Source organism: Pecten maximus, chromosome 17 (genome assembly GCF_902652985.1).
Source record: "Pecten maximus chromosome 17, xPecMax1.1, whole genome shotgun sequence".
Classification (NCBI taxonomy): domain Eukaryota; kingdom Metazoa; phylum Mollusca; class Bivalvia; order Pectinida; family Pectinidae; genus Pecten; species Pecten maximus.
This window is the reverse complement of record NC_047031.1, coordinates 6,418,071-6,440,283: the sequence shown is the minus strand read 5'-3', so window position 1 is coordinate 6,440,283 and position 22,213 is coordinate 6,418,071. Positions and strand designations below refer to the sequence as shown.

Genomic DNA, 22,213 nt, shown 5'->3' with positions numbered 1-22,213 from the left:
ATGGTTCTACTGTCACTTTTTATTGACTTCATCTTTTATTTATTTATCTATAATTATTTACTTATTTATTATTCATTATTTAATTCTATTTCTTTTATTTTATTTTTTTTTTTTTTTTTTTTTTTGAGAAAATTATCAAATTTGATTTTCTATTCGATTTTGAGATGAGATGAAGACGACGACGAATTATATCCTTAACGTCAATTAGGAAACGGGTGTTTTTATTTACGTGTATATAAATACTGACATTTTGTATTCGAAAAATGTAGTAGATTACGAGGAAAATATCTTAGTCTACCAGAGCGTCAAAAATAAGCATTCGATCGAAATCATTCAGGATGGCGCAGTGGTAACGCTCTCGTCTTTCACCTAGGCGGCTGGGGTTCGATTCTCTGATCGGACGTAAAATGTAAGGGGTCACCTACCAATGTACCTGATCACGTGGATTCTCTACGGGTATTCTGCTGTAGATTTTATCGCACAGTAAAATCCCTCGTTGGCTTTCATACGGATTTTAAAGTGTGATTACAATATGATGATGTCAATAGTTTTGCAATTGTAAGAAAAATAGCATAACGTTTATAAGCTTTTGAAATTCTATATAAAAAAGGGATTTTCTGAAAATGCGGTGGTATCAAAATGCTATGTTAGATCGGCAAGATAATTAAACCAGTTGCGCCTGTGATTTACATTTCAAACCATCGTCCATTTTATAGAAGAGGACATTCATGCGGCCCCTATCACAGCTTGTCTGAATTTTTGAACCGGGGAGCGCGCCCTAAAGAGCACATGTTTGGATATTATTTTTGAACAGGGGAACGTGTTCTAAGAACACGTGCTTAGATGTTATTTTCGAACCAGAAAAGCGCGCCCTAAAGAACACGTGCTTGGATATTATTTTCGAACCGAAGAGCGTGCCCTAAAGAACACGTGCGCTTTTACTACGTGTTAATTAAAGCCATTGATCCGTAGTTCCCTTATTAGCAAGGTAATCAACAAATCGCTCGTTAAGAAACAAAGAAGTACACTTAGGTGCTATATAATTAAATATAGAAACCGGATTGTACTTTTCATTAGTCGACAAACACGTTATTTCCAAGCCGCTCGTGGCCCCTATAGACGGCTCTTCATACATATAGCCAATTGCTCCATGTCCCTTATTTCACACATTTGAGATAACGAGAATAGTACAAGGGTAAATACAATTATTTAAAATTACATTAGTTTTCAAGTGACATACAATGATTTATAAATAGCAATGTAAATAGTGTGATTGTCATGTCACGTGACCTAGCCCGCTCTGTGTGCCGAGCGCCAGAAAGGCGGCCAGGATAGGTCTAGTACTTTTCGTAACAGCTTCCATTCCCTAATGAATACTTGACCTTAATCGTAACATCTCGGTAAATTCCGCCAAAGCCCGGAAGCTGACGGAATTTGCCGAGAAGATGCGATTGTAGTTTTAAATACGTCAGAACAAGTCGATCTCGAAGATTTGTGTTGGTATGTCGCTTCCCATTGGCTGAAGTCTTACCAGAACGTTATTTTTTGTTGTATTACTCGTTTTCTGAAAGTCGGATACAATGAACGCCAGGAGGTATGTCGACATGGCAGGTGTTGTTTCGAACACGTCGGCTATCCAACCATTATCTCTGTAACATAAACAGTCATCCAATCATTTCCTCTGTTAAAGTATCTTTAAAATACACATTATAAGTACAGCTATCATACTAATATCCAATCATATTTCGTGTTATATAAAGACAATATATAGAGATGATATCACAACAGCGTCACTAAACTTTATATTTAGATTAAACCTGTTAGAATTCTTATACTGGACGACACGTTACTATCGATGCGTATTAACACTACTCTTACATTAGGCTTATTCGTTTGATAATAATAAGATATTGTCGTTTTATAGAGGTCAACCTCGTTCCCTTCCGTTATATACTTCAGACCAGTCTCGTCCCCTCTCGTTATATACAATGTACTACAGACCAGTCTCGTCCCCTCACGTTATATACTACAGATCAGTCTCGTCACCTCCCGTTATATACCACAAACCAGTCTCGTCCCCTCACGTTATATACTACAAACCAGTCTCGTCCCCTCCCGTTATATACTACAGACCAGTCTCGTCCCCTCCCGTTATATACTACAGACCAGTCTCGTCCCCTCACGTTATATACCACAGACCAGTCTCGTCCCCTCCCGTTATATACTACAAACCAGTCTCGTCCCCTCCCGTTATATACCACAGACCAGTCTCGTCCCCTCCCGTTATATATACTACAGACCAGTCTCGTCCCCTCACGTTATATACCACAGACCAGTCTCGTCCCCTCCCGTTATATACTACAAACCAGTCTCGTCCCCTCCCGTTATATACCACAGACCAGTCTCGTCCCCTCCCGTTATATACCACAGACCAGTCTCGTCCCCTCCCGTTATATACTACAGACCAGTCTCGTCCCCTCCCTAGTAACAGACAGAGCCTCTGTATCCCCGTTATCTAACACAGATACACACTGGTCACCTCGAGATACCCCCTCTGTGCCTCTTATTCCGGCTCTGATTATCACTCCCCGATCCGTTAATTACTGACACACTATTTGATCATGGTCTCTAATTGTCTTGAATCGAGGGAACTAATGGTACCCCTGTCACGTTAAACTCTCCCCAATCAGTAAAAAAATCAATTTCTGCTCGAAAACCAACGTGAGCCGTGTCCGGTATCGGCTGACTCCATCGCAGGACACAGAGGGGGATATTACTGTCACACACTTTATAATACTGATATGGTCACGTGGGACTAAAAATAGTTATATAAATGTCGTATTATTATTGGGCCTCTCCAGAGATGTGTCAGATGTCGTAAACCCCAATGATTATGTAAATTTGTAGACGTCAGCTTAAACGACTTCTTCAGAATAATATATAATATTGCGTTTATGTTCCTGAGAGATTTACTCTGGCTAGATGTAAAGTACATTTCTTGGGTATATTGACGAATACATCTGGTGTCAGTGACGTTTAAATTGGCATAAAGAAGCTACATTATGAGTTTATTTCCATCCAATGTTAGTTAAATTTCACCAATTATAAGTCAAATTTTATCAAATCTAAGTTAAATTTCACCCATTCTTAGTTAAATTTAATCAAATGTAAGTTAAATTTTACTCATCATAAGTTAAATTTCATCCAATATAATTCGATTTCACGAGATAAAACTGAAATTTCTCCATAGATAAGTCAAATTTCACCTAATGTACGTTTAATTTCAACACTAAATAGGCTTGGTTCATCCTCCAAATAACCTCCAAGTATTGAACTTTTAAATCTATATCTATTAGATTTTCGAAAGTTGCACATATCCAATTATCTTAACTATTTCAATTTTTCCACATTGATGAATTGACCCTATATCATTAATTCGAGTGGCTGTCAAGATGAAGCAAGTTGATATGGACGGATGAGATTGGTTAGTGAAGTGTAGGATTTTGTATTGGGAGCCATGGAAGTCACAGTTCATATTTTAATCAGAATTTCCGTTTTAATTTCCGTTCATTCCTGAAAGCACATGTGCAGTGAGATTTTGTGAAAAAATTGTGGTTAAAAATTAATTTGAACTTAAATCCGTCTCCTATAGGCGACGAAGATATTTTGACGGAATGAATCGCAAATTCACCCAAAAGTGCCATTGAGTAAATGCGATAGACGACCGACGCTGCAACGATACCATAAGCTCACTGACTCCTCATGTCGTGAGATAATGAGCATATATATCATACATTATACATCAAAATGATTTGTTATACTAGTAACTTAAATAATTTTTAACATTTGAAACGATATTGATCCATATGCATAAAAAGGAAAAACACAATACTACAGTGTTGATTATATATATTAAGGGAGACAACATCGATAATGACGTCAGAGGAACATATAATATTTTAAAACACAACGGAGAGACTGCCAAAAGGAAAGAAATGTCAAACATCCCCGTAAATGGTCTAAAGAAAGACAAACAGCGTCAGGGCTTTGTCGCCAATGGTTTTGTTTGACTGACATTATTTTTTCTAACAATGGGTGGATCCTGGGTATTAGTGCAGAGGAAGGGAACAATGAGTACACAGAATCTTGTGCATAAAACTGAGAAATTAAACTCAAGGAAACGTAAATACACATATATAATACTCCGGCTCAAAAATCCAACAAAAAAACATTCAGTGGCGTAAATAGGAAATAAATATAATTTAAACATTAATTCATGACCTTGACCCTCTGACCTTTGAACAAAGACAATTCCTACCTGACCAGATAGTAAGTTATTTGGTTATGTGGAATGCAACAATTTGTTTTTTGTTCCAAAAATAGCTTCATGGGAGACAACTCATTGTTGTAATGCCTGAAGCCTTGCTAAATAATATAATGTCATTGCAAAGCAGCCACGATTTTTTTTTTTTTTTTTTAGTTTTTTTTTTTTTTTTTTGGCAAAGCTAATCTTCCACAGTGTCCTCGATTTTAAGATGGGGTTAAGCAAAAACGTTACTGAATTTTGGTTAAGGTCAAATTGTTAAGGTCAAGGTCATTTATCTTACCTTTGCTCTGAATATTTGAGAGGAGTATTAGATATGGCTTTAACAGATCCTTGTCTCAATATTGTTAGGTCAAAGCGGGCTTTCAAAGCGGGCTCGTCAAAACAGGGAAAGACATTTCGAGCGGCCACTGGGGCAAGGAAGGTAGTAGACAGATACCTGAAAGGCACAAAACGGGCTATGAGGAGAGTATATACAAGGGGATAACTCCATTACTTCCTGTTTGTCGCATGGTGTTTTTGGCAGGAACTTCTGGGATCAGGGTTTTGTTAGAAGCTAAAACGCAATGCTTTATAGTCGGGTATGAATTAGACAGTACAAACAGGCAACAAGTAACAATCGGAACATCTCGCATCTTGTTTTGTTAGGAAGGTCAAGATAGCAGAGGTGTTCCGAACTCAGTTTGCAACTCGATCTCACCTAGTCTCCGTTGTCTTAATTGGCATATTTGAAAGCGATACCATGTGACTTTTTCTGACCAATACGATGTCGAATCTGGCTTTAATCCCAGGCTCGTCAAAACAAGGAAAAGATTTCCTGGCGTCTGTCGGCTGGAACTGAGTCGTAGCTATATACCTAAAACACAAACTAAGTTATTCGAACCGACATCTATCTGAAACAAAACACATCGCTATAAGGAAGAGCAGATAACCAACAATAGCTATAAGCATTAACCATAATCTCCGAGAGACAGCAAACTCCGGAACCGCCAAAGACGAACACTCTGTTTAGATTCGACGGAACAGGAATGGTACAAGATAACTAAAAACTGTTAAGTTTGTTTTCTTTTTTAATTTTTAATTTTTTTTTTTTTTTTGAATTTTCATTCATATATGATTGTTTTCATATGTTACATATCTTTTTAATTAGTTACAGGTTTACCACCTATGCCGTAGTTTCGTCTCAGCGACTACAGAGTTCTGTCGACCTGATTTAGTTACTGGTTTACCGCCTACATGACTCCACGTATTGCTAGGCTACCTATCTCCGACTTTAGTCAGTGTTCTGTCGACCTTAGTTAGTTACTGGTTTACCGCCTACATGACTCCACGTATTGCTACATTTAGGTTTCGCCCCACCAACTATAGTCGGTGTTTAGTCGACTTAACTTACTTGCTTACCGCCTTCATGACTCTGCCTATCGCTAGGTTTTGTCTCACCAACTAAAATCCGTGTTCTGACGGCGCTCCTTACATTATAAAGGCACAAATATTACTCCGTACCGGACCTTTATTTATTCATTTATTTACTTAATTTTACAAAAATGAGGTATTTGTAATTGTGGAGAGAACTTTACTCAAACTTCAAATGAACTAGACGAATTCCACATAGCTTGGGGTTTTATGTCACAAAATAACGGGATAGTAACTAGTCTGTTTAATCTGAGATTTACGGATATCCGACGGCTCAACACAAAACAAGTTATCCGGAGTAGATAGGGTTCGTTAGGTTATCTAAGGTATGCTACGTGAATCCTTCATGGTTTTGTCAAATTAATATGACGGACGTTTAGGGGACAGTTTTGTTGATGATACACAGTACAAAACTCCACGCCATTCTGGGTCGCTGTCCTTCCCATTGTATTATCTACTTAAACATATCAAGACTGTCGTTTAATGACAAAAAACCTCTGACATAAATACTTGAGTAATAAAATCCAAGCTTGTTTAATGTTGAAAGTCAGTCTAACGTACGTTTATAGCTTTATAAAAACGATACATTGATAACACTCGAAATGGAGAAATCGAAGATAAAACTAGTATCCTCGGCACTGGGGACAATGGATTTCGGCACTTCATAGATATCAAGCTAGTCCCCTTGGCAGAGGAGACAATGGATTTTGGACATCCAGACCTTAATCTTATCCCCTTGGCAAAGGATTAAATGGATTCATGGCCTTCAGACCTTAAGCTTGTCCCTGCGAAGAGGAGATGGTTCCGAGACCTTCAGGTCTTAAGCCAGTTCCGTCGGCAGAGAAAGTAACGGATTCTGGACCTTCCGACCTTAGGCTAGTCTTCTCGGCAGAGAAAGTAATTCTGGACCTTCCGACCTTAGGCTAGTCTTCTCGGCAGAGAAAGCAATGAATTCTAGGCTAGTCCTCTCGGCAGAGAAAGCAATTCTGGACCTTCCGACCTTAGGCTAGTCCTCTCGGCAGAGAAAGCAATTCTGGACCTTCTGACCTTAGGCTAATTCTCACGGCATAGAAAGCAATGAATTCTAGGCTAGTCCTCTCGGCAGAGAAAGCTATTCCGGACCTTCTGACCTTAGGCTAGTCCTCTCGGCAGAGAAAGCTATTCTGGACCTTCTGACCTTAGGCTAGTCCACTCGGCAGAGAAAGCTATTCTGGTCCTTCTGACCTTAGGCTAGTCCTCTTGGCAGAGAAAGCAATGCATTCTGGGCCTTCAGACCTTAGCTAGCCCCTGCGTACAGGATGCAAACGGCCTCCTCTACATCGTAGTAAGGGCATCTTCATACTTACGATATCAGACCTTTGGTAGGAAATGTTGATACCACACATATAGAGAACGCATGGTGTCCGATTGAACATCACATAAATATTTTTCACGAGAATGAAAAAATATTTAGAGAACAGTGCATGGTTTCCGATTGAATATCATATAAACACTTTATTCTATTTTACAAAAATTCCGAAACAAGTTATATCAACTTAAACTAGTCCATCTTGTTGGCCTAGATTAGAGCGCGTGAGGGGTCTTACTGTAGGTGGAAACCGGAGTACCCGGGGAAACCCACGTGGTCTTGAAGGTGACCCCATACCTTTCCATGTCCAATCGGGGAATCGAACCCCGGTCCTCAAGGTGGAAGACAAGTGTGTGTTACCACTGTGCCACCCGACCATCGACACAACACCTCCATACAGAGGATACATCGTTATTTTTGCAATTGCCAAAAATCAATTACAATATCTGTAGGCCTAAAGCTATAATGTAATAAATAAAAAAAATTATCTAAATTCTGAACATTGTTATTATACAGTTATCAAATGGGTATGAGGGTGATAGTAATTTTGTATCAGAATTTCTGTTTTAATTTCCGTTTATTCCGAGGCAACAACTGTTACACGAGGGCTGTAGCCCGAGGGCAACAGTTGTTAATGAGGGCTGACAAAATTTCTATCACCCTCATACCCATTTGATAACTGTTAAATTATACCTTTACGTTTTTTCTTGGCATAAAACTCACCATTAGCCTTTCGAATATCTGCGTAAAATTTTCTAAGAAATAGGTTAAAATCTGTTGTATAACGCCTTTATAGTGTTTTGGCTATCTCTGTCTATTAATGATGACTCAATCTCTACGTCAGTGGCGTTTTGAAAACACGTGTGTTGATCCAGGTTAGAGAAAACAAAATGTTAGGCTACCGTCTGCAACAACAAACAATCTGTGTCAATTAAGCGCTTGCATGTCGTTGTGTCTTTCAAGCGTTCTGCCGTTACAGCAGGGGTGTGACAGTTCGCCGTGTGACAGTTTTTTTCGAATTGTCACACGGTGTGATAGTCATGGAAACACATGCACAATCCTCTCGAGGCTGATAGTCAAATTATCACATCACTTTTATATAGTGAAAAAACGTAAAGATATAATAAATTGTTTTATCAATACAATATTAAAATGGTTATTAAAGAAAACTACTTTTATATTACATGCAGGTCTTGTATTTTATTACGTTTTGAAAATAATAAAAATATTGTTGCCTTTCGTTTCGCTTTTAACCTGGATGTATTGACCCAAGAAAAGAAGATATTGACCTCGGATTACGCCCTCGGTTAATATGTTTTTTCTTGGGTTGATCAATCCATGTACCGACCTTTGCTAAGGGCTATAATTGCATAATATTTTGACGTTCTCTTGGAATATGTGATATTAAATGGTCATAAGATTTTCGTTTTTTTTTTTTTTTTCTATTTTCAAAGACAACAAAATAGGAGAAGAATCTATTGCCTGAAAAAGCGCGTTAACCATATTATATATCATTGATGTTGTATTTTTAGGATACTCCGCTGGACGGCAAGACAGCGCCATTTGAATATCAAAATGCAATTTCATTTTTTATACAGTGAAAGCAAATGTTCAAAGTACGCTGACATCACGGTAAAAACAATTACCGCTTGCTTTTCTTTTTCGTGGTAAACTCTGTGTCAACAAATATGGCGGCGGTTGATACTTCAATGCTTATAAAACGCTTCAGGATGACTGCATCATCACATTTGGAAATCGTCAAGTACATTCATACAAAACGTCACACCTTTTAGTCTGTCATTTGACACAACAATACGATAAACAGGCTTTGTTCCGTTCGTACATACTTACTTTCTATGCCCGCGAATCATTCAACGAGTCAACACCACAAAGCGTGTGTCTGTATGTCTCAAAAACCACAGACAAATATAAATGATAGAATAGTTCAATACAAACTGAAACTTTTCATAAAAATAAATCATAAGTTAAAATTCTGAAAGGGAATATGGTGTTGCTGATATTGTTATATAAATGCACTCATGTACGGGTTAGATTCCTGGAACAATATTCTACCTGTCAATCACATGTATAGTATTTATCGTTATACCAACCTACTGTTAACACACATGTATTAGCGGTGATTTTATTTTAGCACTTTTAACATTGGAAACCTTCCGCTAAATTATGGTTGTAGTAATTGAACTTTCTGTACATTGTTTTCTGTGGAAGGTACTTATAGTGCGATAATTCATCATTGCACGAATGTGTTTAGATTCTGTTATCCGCGAAAATTTCAGTACGCTAAAATAGGTACGTTTGCAGTATTTCAAATGTTTTCCTTCTTGCTCCTTTTAACAGTTATGGAGATTGATAACCATACATAATGTGTTTTGTGATCTTTTTCATGATTTCTTTAAATACTATGAATAGAACAAGCCTGAGGATTGAAAGGTGTGACGTTTTGTATGAAACCAATATTATTTATTTTATATTGTGATAAACAGTGACTGTTCCTAACGTCAGCCCCATTTTTTAAGGAATCAAAGGGACGTAATTCTTAGTAACTTATTAAATGTTACTTACACAGAGTTATTTCCCCTTTTGTAGGAACTGAGGTACAATCCGTGAAGGTCATCCTTGAGTGGGCCGACGAATCTCAGGGCGAGGTTATAAAACTTTGTTGGGGTTAGGTCCCTATTGACATGGACAATCAAAAACTGACGTTCCGTGTCCAGCTCAAACCTCGTCATCGATAGCGCAGGCTCAGTGGTGTCTTCCGCTGAAACCATAATACTTCCGTCCGTGATATTGAGAAGGTTGATGTGAACTGTAATATTCCTCGTGGGCTGTGTGCACTCCATGCGTATGTTGACCGATCCATCAAAGGTGAAGGCCGTCGGGTCGCCCTCGTACATATTAGGTTGGAGTTCAACAGTATACAACTCGGGTTTTAGTGAAGTCGGTAACCGAACATCAATCGTTTTAGACGGCGCTTCCGTCGTGACAGAAGGCGCCATTGTTGTATCTGGAGATGACGTCACAGATGGGCACGCGGAACCTATAAAGACAGAACGAAAGGAAGTGAACAATTGTGTTTGTATATGTATTTTGAAGAGGAAACCCTCACTAAAAATAAGTGAATTGTAATGCTTAATCATTTATAGTGGGACACGTAACATACATTGTATATCAATAAGAGAAACGGGAAACACATGTGTCATATTGCGTGATACGTCACAAAGTTCTACAGCAAATTGAACAGTATTTCGGTGTCATTCATAACGACTGTAGATACCAATCAGTGTACTATAGTATATATAATTTCTGTTCAGTGTTGTGTAGTACGTCATCCTATAGAGTGTTGTGTAGTACGTCATCATATACAGTGTTGTGTAGTACGTCATCCTATAGTGTTGTGTAGTACGTCATCATATACAGTGTTGGGTAGTACGTCTTCCTATATAGTGTTGTGTAATACGTCATCCTATACAGTATTATGTAGTACGTCATCATATGTGTAGTACGTCATCATATACAGTGTTGTGTAGTACGTCATTCTATAGTGTTGTGTAGTACGTCATCATATAAGTATTGTGTATTACGTCAAACCATTTATTGCATTATTGAAATAATTATGAGTTGATAGCGGGCATGCTCCGCTAAACGAGAACATATGTACTTGTACATTATGATGAACCCGGAACTGCAGCTAAAGAATCATTGATTGAAGTGTCGTGACTGTGCGGTAATATCGAGTTATTTTGTGGTAAACAGTTTAGTCAGTAATAAATTAATCTGATCTATAAACCACTGACACATACTGACATAATCACACAGTCAGAATTATAAACCGAATGCAAAATTTGACAAAATAATTTACATATACATATACAGATTACTTCATGCATTTTATGATAACGGAGTATTAAAGTTTAAGTTTTAAAGGGAGATGTAAATATTATATGTTATAAACATGTGCTATTGGTGACGTCATTGTCATTGTGTGTTACTTACACGTGCTGATGGTGACGTCATTACAATTGTTAGATCTCACTTTGTCGCTACATTGTATCGGACAGTAAACCACGTGACCACAGAGGGAATCAAGACCACCATACACCCTTAACGGTATTATAAGTTGCATATATATTGCATATATTTGGAATTTTGTCTATACCACGATATAAACTACATAGCAAGAAGTGTGGTTTAAAGGACAATGAATGCCATCCAGTGCTGGTACGATATGACGTCATAACTGTCGTCAAGGAACAAAAATATTTCGCCGACCAAAATGGCATCACCATCTATAAATCACGCTGTCTGTAATGAACTTATTTTCGTTTAATACTTTAAATAGAACGTAAACAAGGCGAGTAAGTGTTATGTCGTAATCGCCAAAAATAAATTTGTCGGGAATAATTTGTATTTGTGTTATATTTCCTTACAGGTTTAAGTCAAATTGAACTCCGATTTACATGTAAAGCCTGGAACTATTTGGCAATGGCACATTGGTAGTTTCGTTGTAGTAAATTCACACACAAATGATATCAATAAATGATATTTTCCTGCGCGAAGTAGCTGTGCACTTCACTCGGGGTTACTCGTACCCGAGAAAGGTAACTAACATAAACGAAAATGTATTTGTTTTGAATGTCGTTAACTTGTAGAAATACAGAATAAAGCCTTGTGCTCTCGGCTTTCGTAAAATAAAACTTGCATTGTTTGGTTTGGTTAATTTTTTATTTTTGTTTTGTTTAACGTCCTATTAACAGCCAGGGTCATTTAAGGACGTGCCTGGTTTTAGAGGTAGAGGAAAGCCGGAGTACCCGGAGAAAAACCACCGACCTACAGTCAGTACCAGGCAACTGCTCCACGTGGGTTTGTATGGTAACATACTAGGTGGGTATTCTCTATAGTGACCAGCGGGTCCGGAACGGAGGACTCGTTTGTGACCTTGTTTGTCATTCATCGTATCACCATTTGTGACGATGTTTGCATATTACATGCCGTTGTAGATTATTTTGCACTGAGGGAACTGACAAAAATGTTCCATACAATTTTTTTTTTCTTCGGCAAAGCCGTATAATATTCTTTTAGTCCAGGATATGACGTGACAGGTGGCGTTACTGGTCAAGATGAAGTATGTGATTGGTCAATGTAGTGGTAAATGCAAAATGCAGATATGCAGTTAAAAACGAAACATAGTTAAGATTGAATGCAAGCTGAATAAGTGGATGTATCTTTTCAAATGACACATTAATAAAATTATATTCCTGATTCAAATGCAGTCTTATTATCACCAAAAATGATTCAAACTGATAGAATTGTGTTATCCGTGCTGAAACGCATTAGTTCGTTAATTTATTTCATCAGCAGTTTTACATTATAAACACCGGCATTAAAACTATGCCGTTTATCTTTTTTTAAAGACCCACATCATCTTCTCTGTTGCACCGAGACAATTACAGGTATGTGTTTCAACATTTCAAAGATATCTACGATATTTATTGAATATATTCTATTAAAAAGAAAGTTTTAACACGCACACAGACCATTAATATGTCTTAGATTCGAAATCATGTGAAACAAAATATGAAAGTGCGTGTACTTGATTTCAAAACATCTGACACGACATTCATTTCTCTTTAATCATTCCTGAATTTGACATGCAAAACAGGGGATATCAAGTTCAAACATATTTATAGTCGAAAAGCAAAGCGATTATGTACAAATCATTAATATTATAAGACAAACACTTCAGAAGTCACCAACTCTAAGAATTCTACACTCTTAAACAAGTACAAAAAATGAAAACATCAATACAGGTTATGGTAATTTATTCAAGAGGTGACCTTGGGTTGGAAGGTCACGATGCCGGGTCAGAGCGAGACGTCACGAGACACGTAAGTCTACGATCTATCAACACACAGACCCCACTAATTTGCATAAATACATATATACATACAAGTTTTCTGTTTTTGTAATCTAATTTGGGAATGTGTTCGCCGAAGAGAGAGGCTTGTGTCTACCTGAGATATGCACGAACGTGCTCGCAATTTTACGGATCATGTGACTGTTTGTTTTGCACCATGTTGTGTGAATCACCTTCCAATCAAATGTATTACTTCAAGGTCGAAGATTTCGTTGAAGAAAGAAGATGAATATTGAGGTTCTCAAAACTTGATCAATAACATGATAAGATTTTCTGTGGTTGTATCTTCGGACTATTTTCTCAACGAAGGCACAATATTTTTGACGGAATGTCTTAAGTACCAATAAAACATTTTGAAATTTAATCCCACCAATATGGATAAACACCACACGTTTACCGCCTTATTCGATTAATCGGTGTGCTTTTGATTTGTTTTTATTTTTTTTCCTTATATACTTAACGGCGCACCAACTCTAAAGGTCACTTGGACCCCCACCCCCCTCCCACCCCCCAAAAAAATACAGTTATGTATATATATATATATATGTTTACAGTTTCGAGAATATTTTATATAGACATGTTGGGCTGTTATAGAGATGTTCTCCTGTAAGTTGTAGATCAAAGAAATCCCTTCAAATATATTCATAAGTATATTACGGAATATCACGTGATTGTCCGGATTAGCTGCCAATATGTCAAGATGGCGTCTTTTTGTGAGTAGGGGATAATGTCCAGAAATTCATTATTCTATGACTGACACTGCGAGTTACATAAAAATGTTATTGACGAAAAATTACTTAAAGCAAAAAAAAAAAAATAAAATGATGTACAATCCAAACAAATCAGCCGTTATCATTCTCGGCAGAAGACGGGTATCGGAAACAGGCGAGATTAGGCGCATGAGCGGCTCGGGAAAATGTCATCAGGCGATACTAATTGGGTGTGTCTGGATGTGTAAATCCGGATGGGATCATTCACATATCCCTGTTTTAAATATCCACATTTATCTAATTACAGTTTGAAAACTACTACAAACGCCATGTTACTGATATTAAGCTGCAATAAAGTTTTCTTATTTACAAAATTAGAGTCATATAGCGGAACATAAATTCCGGATTACCTGACACTTAAACCATTGAGGAGCTCGTAAACAAACCGTAACGAGCACACCCCATTATTTTATGTATATACCAGGAGGAACCCGGCCGCCATATTCCAGCCATTGGCCCAAACAGATCCCGCGAAACCTTTGAAGTGTGACACAGGGCCGCTAAGTAGCCAATAAACAGCCTATCAGTCGGACATTACCCGCCACGTAAACACTTACCATCCCATTGTTCTAGAGGCCTCGAGTGAAATATGGTGTTTGGAACTCAACGCCTGATATCCATGTTACCTGTAGTATAGTATTTAGGGCGGGCTGAATCGTACAATGTATATTAGTTTCCACTTCAAAAGGCAGGTTTGAAAAGAAAACCCACATCAAAGATGAATAAATATTAGAAGCAAAAAATAAACAAGATCTTGGCGCCAACCATTGAGTGATCTTTATAGGTTCCATGTCAAATTGATCTTTTCTCTTTTTACCTTCCTCTTACTAATCTGTGTAAATTGAGAAAGATCCCTTCAGTACCTTCTGTAAAATAGCAATAACAAACTTCAGTTGTCAAAATCCAAAATGACTGTCTGTTGGCCATTTTGTTATCCGACTGGTCCCAAAATGAAATATGCACAACTAGGGACCAAGGGCAACAGATATATCAAATTTGAAAAAGATCCCTTCAGTTCTTTCTCAGAAATAGCGATAACAAACTTCAATTCTCAAAATCCAAGATGGCTGCCTGTCGGCCATGTTGTTTACTGATCCATCCCAAAATGCAATATGCATAACTAGGCACCAAGGGGAACCTAAATCTAAAATTTAAGAAAGATCCTTTCAGTACTTTCTCAGAAATAGCGATAACAAACTTCAATTGTCAAAATCCAAGATGGCTGCCTGTCGGCAATGTTGTTTTCCGATTAGTCTCAAAATGCAATATGCATAACTAGGCACCAAGGGCAACCTACATATACAATTTAAGAAAGATCCCTTCAGCACTTCCTCAGAAAAAGTGATAACAAACATCAATTGTCAAAATCCAAGATGGCTGCCTGTCGGCCATGTTGTTTCCCGATTGGTCTTAAAATGCAATATGCATAACTATGCACCAAGGGGAACCTACATATAAAATTTAAGAAAGATCCTTTCAGTACTTTCTCAGAAATAGCGATAACAAACATCAATTGTCAAAATCCAAGATGGCTGTCTGTCGGCCATGTTGTTTTCCGATTGGTCTCAAAATGCAATATGCATAACTAGGCACCAAGGGCAACCTACATATGATATTTGAGAAAGATCCCTTCAGTACTTTCTCAGAAATAGCGATAACAAGAATTGTTTACGGACGGACGGACGGACAGAGGGACGGTCGGACCACGGACGCAAGGCGATTTGAATAGCCCACCATCTGATGATGGTGGGCTAAAAACAAAGCAAATCAATGAAAACAAAACCAAAACAAACCAAAGTGCCAGTGTGCCAAAAAGAGAAAATACGCAAACAAATAACAAACACACAAAAGAACGAAAGAAAGAACTGAAAGCTTCTATAAATAAGAAAAACACATTTGATATCAGATGTCTTACACCTACTGACGTCAGTTTATAAAGTGAATAAATGACATGTCAACATTTCATGAACCGTGTTACATAACATTCAACAGTCCATGAACAGTGTTACATAACAGGTCAACAGTCCATGAACATTGTTACATAAGAGTTCAACAGTCCATGAACAGTGTTACATAACAGTTCAACAGTCCATGAACATTGTTACATAACAGTTCAACAGTCCATGAACAGTATTACATAACAGGTCAACAGCTCATGCACTGTGTTACATAACAGGTCAACAGTCCATAAACATTGTTACATAAGAGTTCAACAGTCCATGAACTGTGTTACATAACAGTTCAACAGTCCATGAACCGTGTTACATAGCAGTTCATCAGTCCATAAAGACGTTGCTCATAACTTTAACGAATTATTTCGAAAGACACATAGAGAGCTTTTGGAACAAAGGAGCTTTTTTGCCTGTAACCAACTACAGGACAAGTGTACATTAGAGGTATAGAACATGTTATAAAAAGCAACGGTATTCGAACACCGGCCGTCGGCTATAAAGACACATAAAGCTACAGAGAAGCGCCTTCTTCAACATGACGTAGAATGCCATTATGTCTGCTTCAGAATAAGTTCGTGACATTTCTGAAATAGCTCTAATGTTTGAGAATCTCTCCTAATGTCCCATCATTTCCAACATATTTGCTCTCTCTCATACCAATCTTTTAATCATTAAATTCCTCTCAATATCACTACACCAACACACATAATTCCAGTGCACATTCGTGTAATTTTTGAATTAGTTTTCTTATTTCCTCAATGTTCCGCTCTGCTCAAACGGAATTGATATTTATCTCCTGATTACAGGAATCGTGAAGTCATTGCATTCCAAACGGTTGTCACTTAGAAACATCAGAATATGGCATAATGGGGGCAGATAGTTTTCACTGAAGGGAAACGCGTACATCGGAATAGTTATCACTGACGAGAAACATATACGTCATAATGGTTCTCACTAAAAAGGAACGTGTACGTCATAATAGTTCTGAGTGACGAGGAACGTGTACGTCATAATAGTTCTCACTGACGGGGAAGATGTACGTCATAATAGTTCTCACTGACGGGGAACATGTACGTCATAATAGTTCTCACTGACGGGGAACAGGTACGTCATAATAGTTCTCACTGACGGGGAACATGTACGTCATAATAGTTCTCACTGACGGGGAACATGTACGTCATAATAGTTGTCACTGACGGGGGACATGTACGTCATAATAGTTCTCACTAACGGGGAACATGTACGTCATAATAGTTCTCACTGACGGGGAACATGTACGTCATAACAGTTCTCACTGACGGGGAACATGTACGTCATAATAGTTCTCACTGACGGGGAACAGGTACGTCATAATAGTTCTCACTGACGGGGAACATGTACGTCATAATAGTTCTCACTGACGGGAACATGTACGTCATAATAGTTCTCACTGACGGGGAACATGTACGTCATAACAGTTCTCACTGACGGGGAACATGTACGTCATAATAGTTCTCACTGACGGGGAACATGTACGTCATAATAGTTCTCACTGACGGGGAACATGTACGTCATAACAGTTCTCACTGACGGGGAACATGTACGTCATAACAGTTCTCACTGACGGGGAACATGTACGTCATAACAGTTCTCACTGACGGGGAACATGTACGTCATAACAGTTCTCACTGACGGGGAACAGGTACGTCATAATAGTTCTCACTGACGGGGAACATGTACGTCATAATAGTTCTCACTGACGGGGAACATGTACGTCATAATAGTTGTCACTGACGGGGGACATGTACGTCATAATAGTTCTCACTAACGGGGAACATGTACGTCATAATAGTTCTCACTGACGGGGAACATGTACGTCATAACAGTTCTCACTGACGGGGAACATGTACGTCATAATAGTTCTCACTGACGGGGAACAGGTACGTCATAATAGTTCTCACTGACGGGGAACATGTACGTCATAATAGTTCTCACTGACGGGAACATGTACGTCATAATAGTTCTCACTGACGGGGAACATGTACGTCATAACAGTTCTCACTGACGGGGAACATGTACGTCATAATAGTTCTCACTGACGGGGAACATGTACGTCATAATAGTTCTCACTGACGGGGAACATGTACGTCATAACAGTTCTCACTGACGGGGAACATGTACGTCATAACAGTTCTCACTGACGGGGAACATGTACGTCATAACAGTTCTCACTGACGGGGAACATGTACGTCATAACAGTTCTCACTGACGGGGAACATGTACGTTGTGATGCTTCTGAATGAAGATTAAATCGTGAAGAACACGTATGTCATAACATCACTCTGTGACGATATAAAAATCACTAAAACATTTCATAATTTACATCCTGATTCATTTGGAAATATTCTATTTCCTTTTGCGATATGGAGCTTGACAAGTTCCATTTAAGATGACATGCCAAAATATTTCATTAACATTAACCTCGACCAAGAATTCCATGGCAAAAGTCGTTGATGAAAAAGACGCTTCTTCCACTGGACCACCTGGTCTGGAACTAATAACGAAGTAGGAAATAGTTCACAATGACGAGTTCTGTGTTCTATTAATAGATTTTTTTAATATATTAATCTTTTTTTTATTTAATTTTTTTTTTTTTTTTGAGAGAGAGAGTTTATATATCTGTTCTGTTGCTGACATTTTTAGTTCGCTAGGTGACGAAACCTTGCGAGCATTCCTTTATCGCTGTCGTACCAGTTTTACCGAAATAGTACGAAACCATATAATGGGACTTTTAAGTAAGTTCCCAAGATGGCGACAGTTTCAACAAAACACACTCTTTACATATAAAAATCAATTTTGTTTTAATTTTAACAACGGAACGAATGTAAAATCAATACCTTAATCCTTTATACAATTTTATAAAGCAAATGAAGATCTCTTGTCTGGTTTTCAGAATTTTATTTGCCAGTCGAAAGAAACATCATATTTCTGCCATCTTGAATACAAGTTGTACGCTTCAGAAAACGAACTACACGAATAGGTTCAGTTCTGCTAGTACGACGAGTTCCATTAGAAACAGCAGATTAATGCTGGTACAACTGGTACGACCCCCATAAAGGAACGCTTGCCAGGGTTAGGGTTAGCCTTGTCTTCCGGAGTAATTTGACTTTTTACAGGTCACCATACTCATCTGTGTCATGTTGGTGATATATTACATCACGTGATCACATTCCACGTGCAAGCACATGGCAATCACGCTCATTGGCAGCACACGAGGGCTTAATTATATCGCGTTCTTAACCCAAATTACTTTATTATTTGTAGACACACGCAATAACTTCTCCCCTTTAATAAGGGTTATTAGGCAACCCACTTCAATGCAATTATGATATAATTAGTAACAGGGAGCAGTCATTTATTGCCTAGCGTTCAGTAAATTGACGAGACTTCTGAAGAGCTCCCAATGACAGCAAAATTATGTAAGTTCCTGAAATGTTTTTATCTTGGTCTTTGAGATGTTTTACATGTTTGCCAACACTTTGAATGAGTATAACAACGTAACCCGATAAGTTACCGGGTTTCAAACATCTATTGACTATGAGCACGCGGCACAGACCGATCGCGCATGAATAATTCAGGTGATTGCGGTGAGTGTGATAGATGGCATAGCGAGCGTTCGATCTTCCCACGGGGGACATAGTAGGGACGCCGGTCCAAACCCGTGATGTATCACTGTCCTATTTGTATTGAAACGACGGTTAGGTTCGCTTTGTAGCGGCACCTAACACAATAAACTCACACTTAAACAAACAAGCTGTATATGCATGTAACATTTTATATAAGATTATCACGCAGTTCTTAAAAAAAAAAAAAAAAAAACTTGAAAGCTTCATCTTAGGAAACAATATTCAAATTGGTGCACGATAGCCAACTCATCCATAGGACCCCATCGCCTCGTGATGTATTACAGATGTACGCCATCTATTACTTCAGGCTTTTACATAATTTCACGAAAGATGAAACTCGACCCGTTAGTGCATTAAAGGGATGACTATTTTAAAAGTACATGTTATTGTGAAACATTCCGGAACGTCACAATTTATGAAAATAAAGAAAGACGCCATTTGTTCAGGGGATATCAAATATATGTAAATCATTTCCCGTACGACTGCTATCTTAGCGTACAGTTTCAGCGTAGAAAATTTGTTCTGGGTTTAGTTTTGTTTAACGTCCTATCAACAGCATAATTAATGATTAGTTTAGTTTTGTTTAACATACTATCAACAGCAAAAATAATGATTGGTTTAGTTTTGTTTAACGTCCTATCAGCAGCAAAAATAATGATTGGTTTAGTTTACTGTCATATACACGGTAAAAATAACGAATACTAGAAGAGGTTTGGTAATCACATGTCAAAAATAATTTTGAAGAATTATCTAATTAATTAATTTAATTATTTTTGAGGATCAGTTCTGTAGCCATAGTTTCGTAAGTTGTGATATCGAGGGAATTATGCAGCAATTTTTGTTCAAATGACATTTCACGTTGATTTTGTTTTCAAAAATCAATTTCACCAATGACTACGATTTTAATTATTCTTAATCAATAATTAGTAAACATTTTTCCTATTTCCTCCAAAACAAATCCCCTACTCTGACACGCGCCCGAGTACATTACATCATGGCGCGTGATATTCTTTTTTCTTGAACTTTCACAGCCGCTGACAGTTCTGGTGATCATAGCTGTGATATGACATGCTTTCAATAAGCCATAAGAGTTCTTTATGTACTGAAAGAGAATGTTACCAAAATGACAACCGAAGCTATATATAAAATCAGCTCAATGTTTTTTTTTCGGTAATGGGAAGTCGAAAGCAGCGACATGATGTCGGGGAATGGTAGGACCAAGCAACTGTGGGGGATAGTATTGTGGAGCAATGATTTAGAGAATGAGAGACGGAATGAAGAATTGTACGCAGTGCTGTGTGGAGAGGTTGAGTTCAAATTTTGGGGATGGGAAAGGGGGTTTAGAAAGATAACCGGAAATAATGGGCAGATACGTGTGAGGAACATGGAAAGTGGGACCCGGATGTGACGTTTTGAAAGTGGGGTCATTATGTGACGTTTAACAGCTGATAGCGGGCTTTGAAAGGATTTCTGATTGGTTAATATGGTACCAAGAGGTGAAGGTTCGTTTGGAGAGTGAATGTTAGGGACCACAGGGACCTGAGAATTTTAAATAGGCTATGTGTAGTCGGACCTTCCCAATTGTGTATCACAGGGACCTGAGAATGTGTTACAGTCTTCGTGTATTTGGACCTACCCTAGTGTGTAACACAGGGACCTGTGAATTCGTTACAGTCTACGAGTATCTGACCCCCTAGTGTGTAACACAGGGACCTGATAATTTGTTACAGTCTATTTTTACTGACCTTTACTAGTGAGTATTGCACATTTTCAGACTTTTCTGGGGGCTAAATTAAAATTCGATAAAACTGACACCCCTCGATGTTCGTTGTGTTAAACACACAAGGGAATGTCAGAAACACATAGACTCAACAAATTACCAGGTCCCTGTGTTCGAGACGGTATTTAGCACGGAACACGAGTTAACGTAGCGCTACTATTCGCCGAATTTCTTCGTTATAAATAATAGTCCACGAACAAAAACATAAACAACACACAGAAATAATACACAATTACGCGTGTGCTCTCGTGCATTCTTCAGATGTCTATCACGTAACATAGTAATCAACTCGCCGTACATGTCGGGATAAAAATAGGAAGCACGCGCAATACTGGGCCCCGAGCTGATTATCCGAAATGTTTTTCTGTTGTTTTCCTTTTTCTTTTGCTTTGACTAAAACATAACGTCACTTCTGCTGAGGGATTCACACCTGAGGACCCTATAGGTGACATAGTATACCGTAACCTTAACTAGGGACCCAGTATATCGTAACCTTAGGGACCCAGTATACCGTGATCTTAACTAGGGACCCAGTATATCGTAACCTTAGGGACCCAGTATACCGTGATCTTAACTAGGGACCCAGTATACCGTAACCTTAACTAGGGACCCAGTATACCGTAACCTTAACTAGGGAACCAGTATCCCGTAACCTTAACTAGGGACCCAGTATACCGTAACCTTAGGGACCCAGTATACCGTAACCTTAGGGACCCAGTAAACCGTAACCTTAACTAGGGACCCAGTATACCGTAACCTTAGGGACCCAGTATACCATAACATTAACTAGGGACCCAGTAAACCGTAACCTTAACTAGGGACCCAGTAAACCGTAACCTTAACTAGGGACCCAGTATACCGTAACCTTAACTAGGGACCCAGTATACCGTAACCTTAACTAGGGACCCAGTATACCGTAACCTTAGGGACCCAGTATACCGTAACCTTAACTAGGGACCCAGTATACCGTAACCTTAACTAGGGACCCAGTATACCGTAACCTTAACTAGGGACCCAGTATACCGT

At 38.4% G+C, this 22,213-nt stretch overlaps 1 protein-coding gene across 5 annotated transcripts in view; it reads right to left on the bottom strand.

The window, feature by feature from the left end:
* LOC117315084 (aminopeptidase N-like) overlaps window positions 1-10,186 on the bottom strand; it is a 42,738-nt gene extending 32,552 nt beyond the window's left edge. For 4 of the 5 annotated variants that reach the window (XM_033869229.1, XM_033869228.1, XM_033869226.1 and 1 more), the window contains exons 1-3: window positions 9,669-10,186; window positions 5,025-5,180; window positions 1,532-1,649 (exon numbers count right to left, since the gene is read on the bottom strand). In XM_033869229.1, coding sequence (XP_033725120.1) covers window positions 1,532-1,649; window positions 5,025-5,180; window positions 9,669-10,102 — 708 coding nt within the window. In that variant the 5' untranslated portion in view covers window positions 10,103-10,186. The remainder of the gene's footprint in view (window positions 1-1,531; window positions 1,650-5,024; window positions 5,181-9,668) is intronic. The other variant, XM_033869225.1, reaches the window with a different exon arrangement.
* Window positions 10,187-22,213: the final 12,027 nt, after the last annotated feature.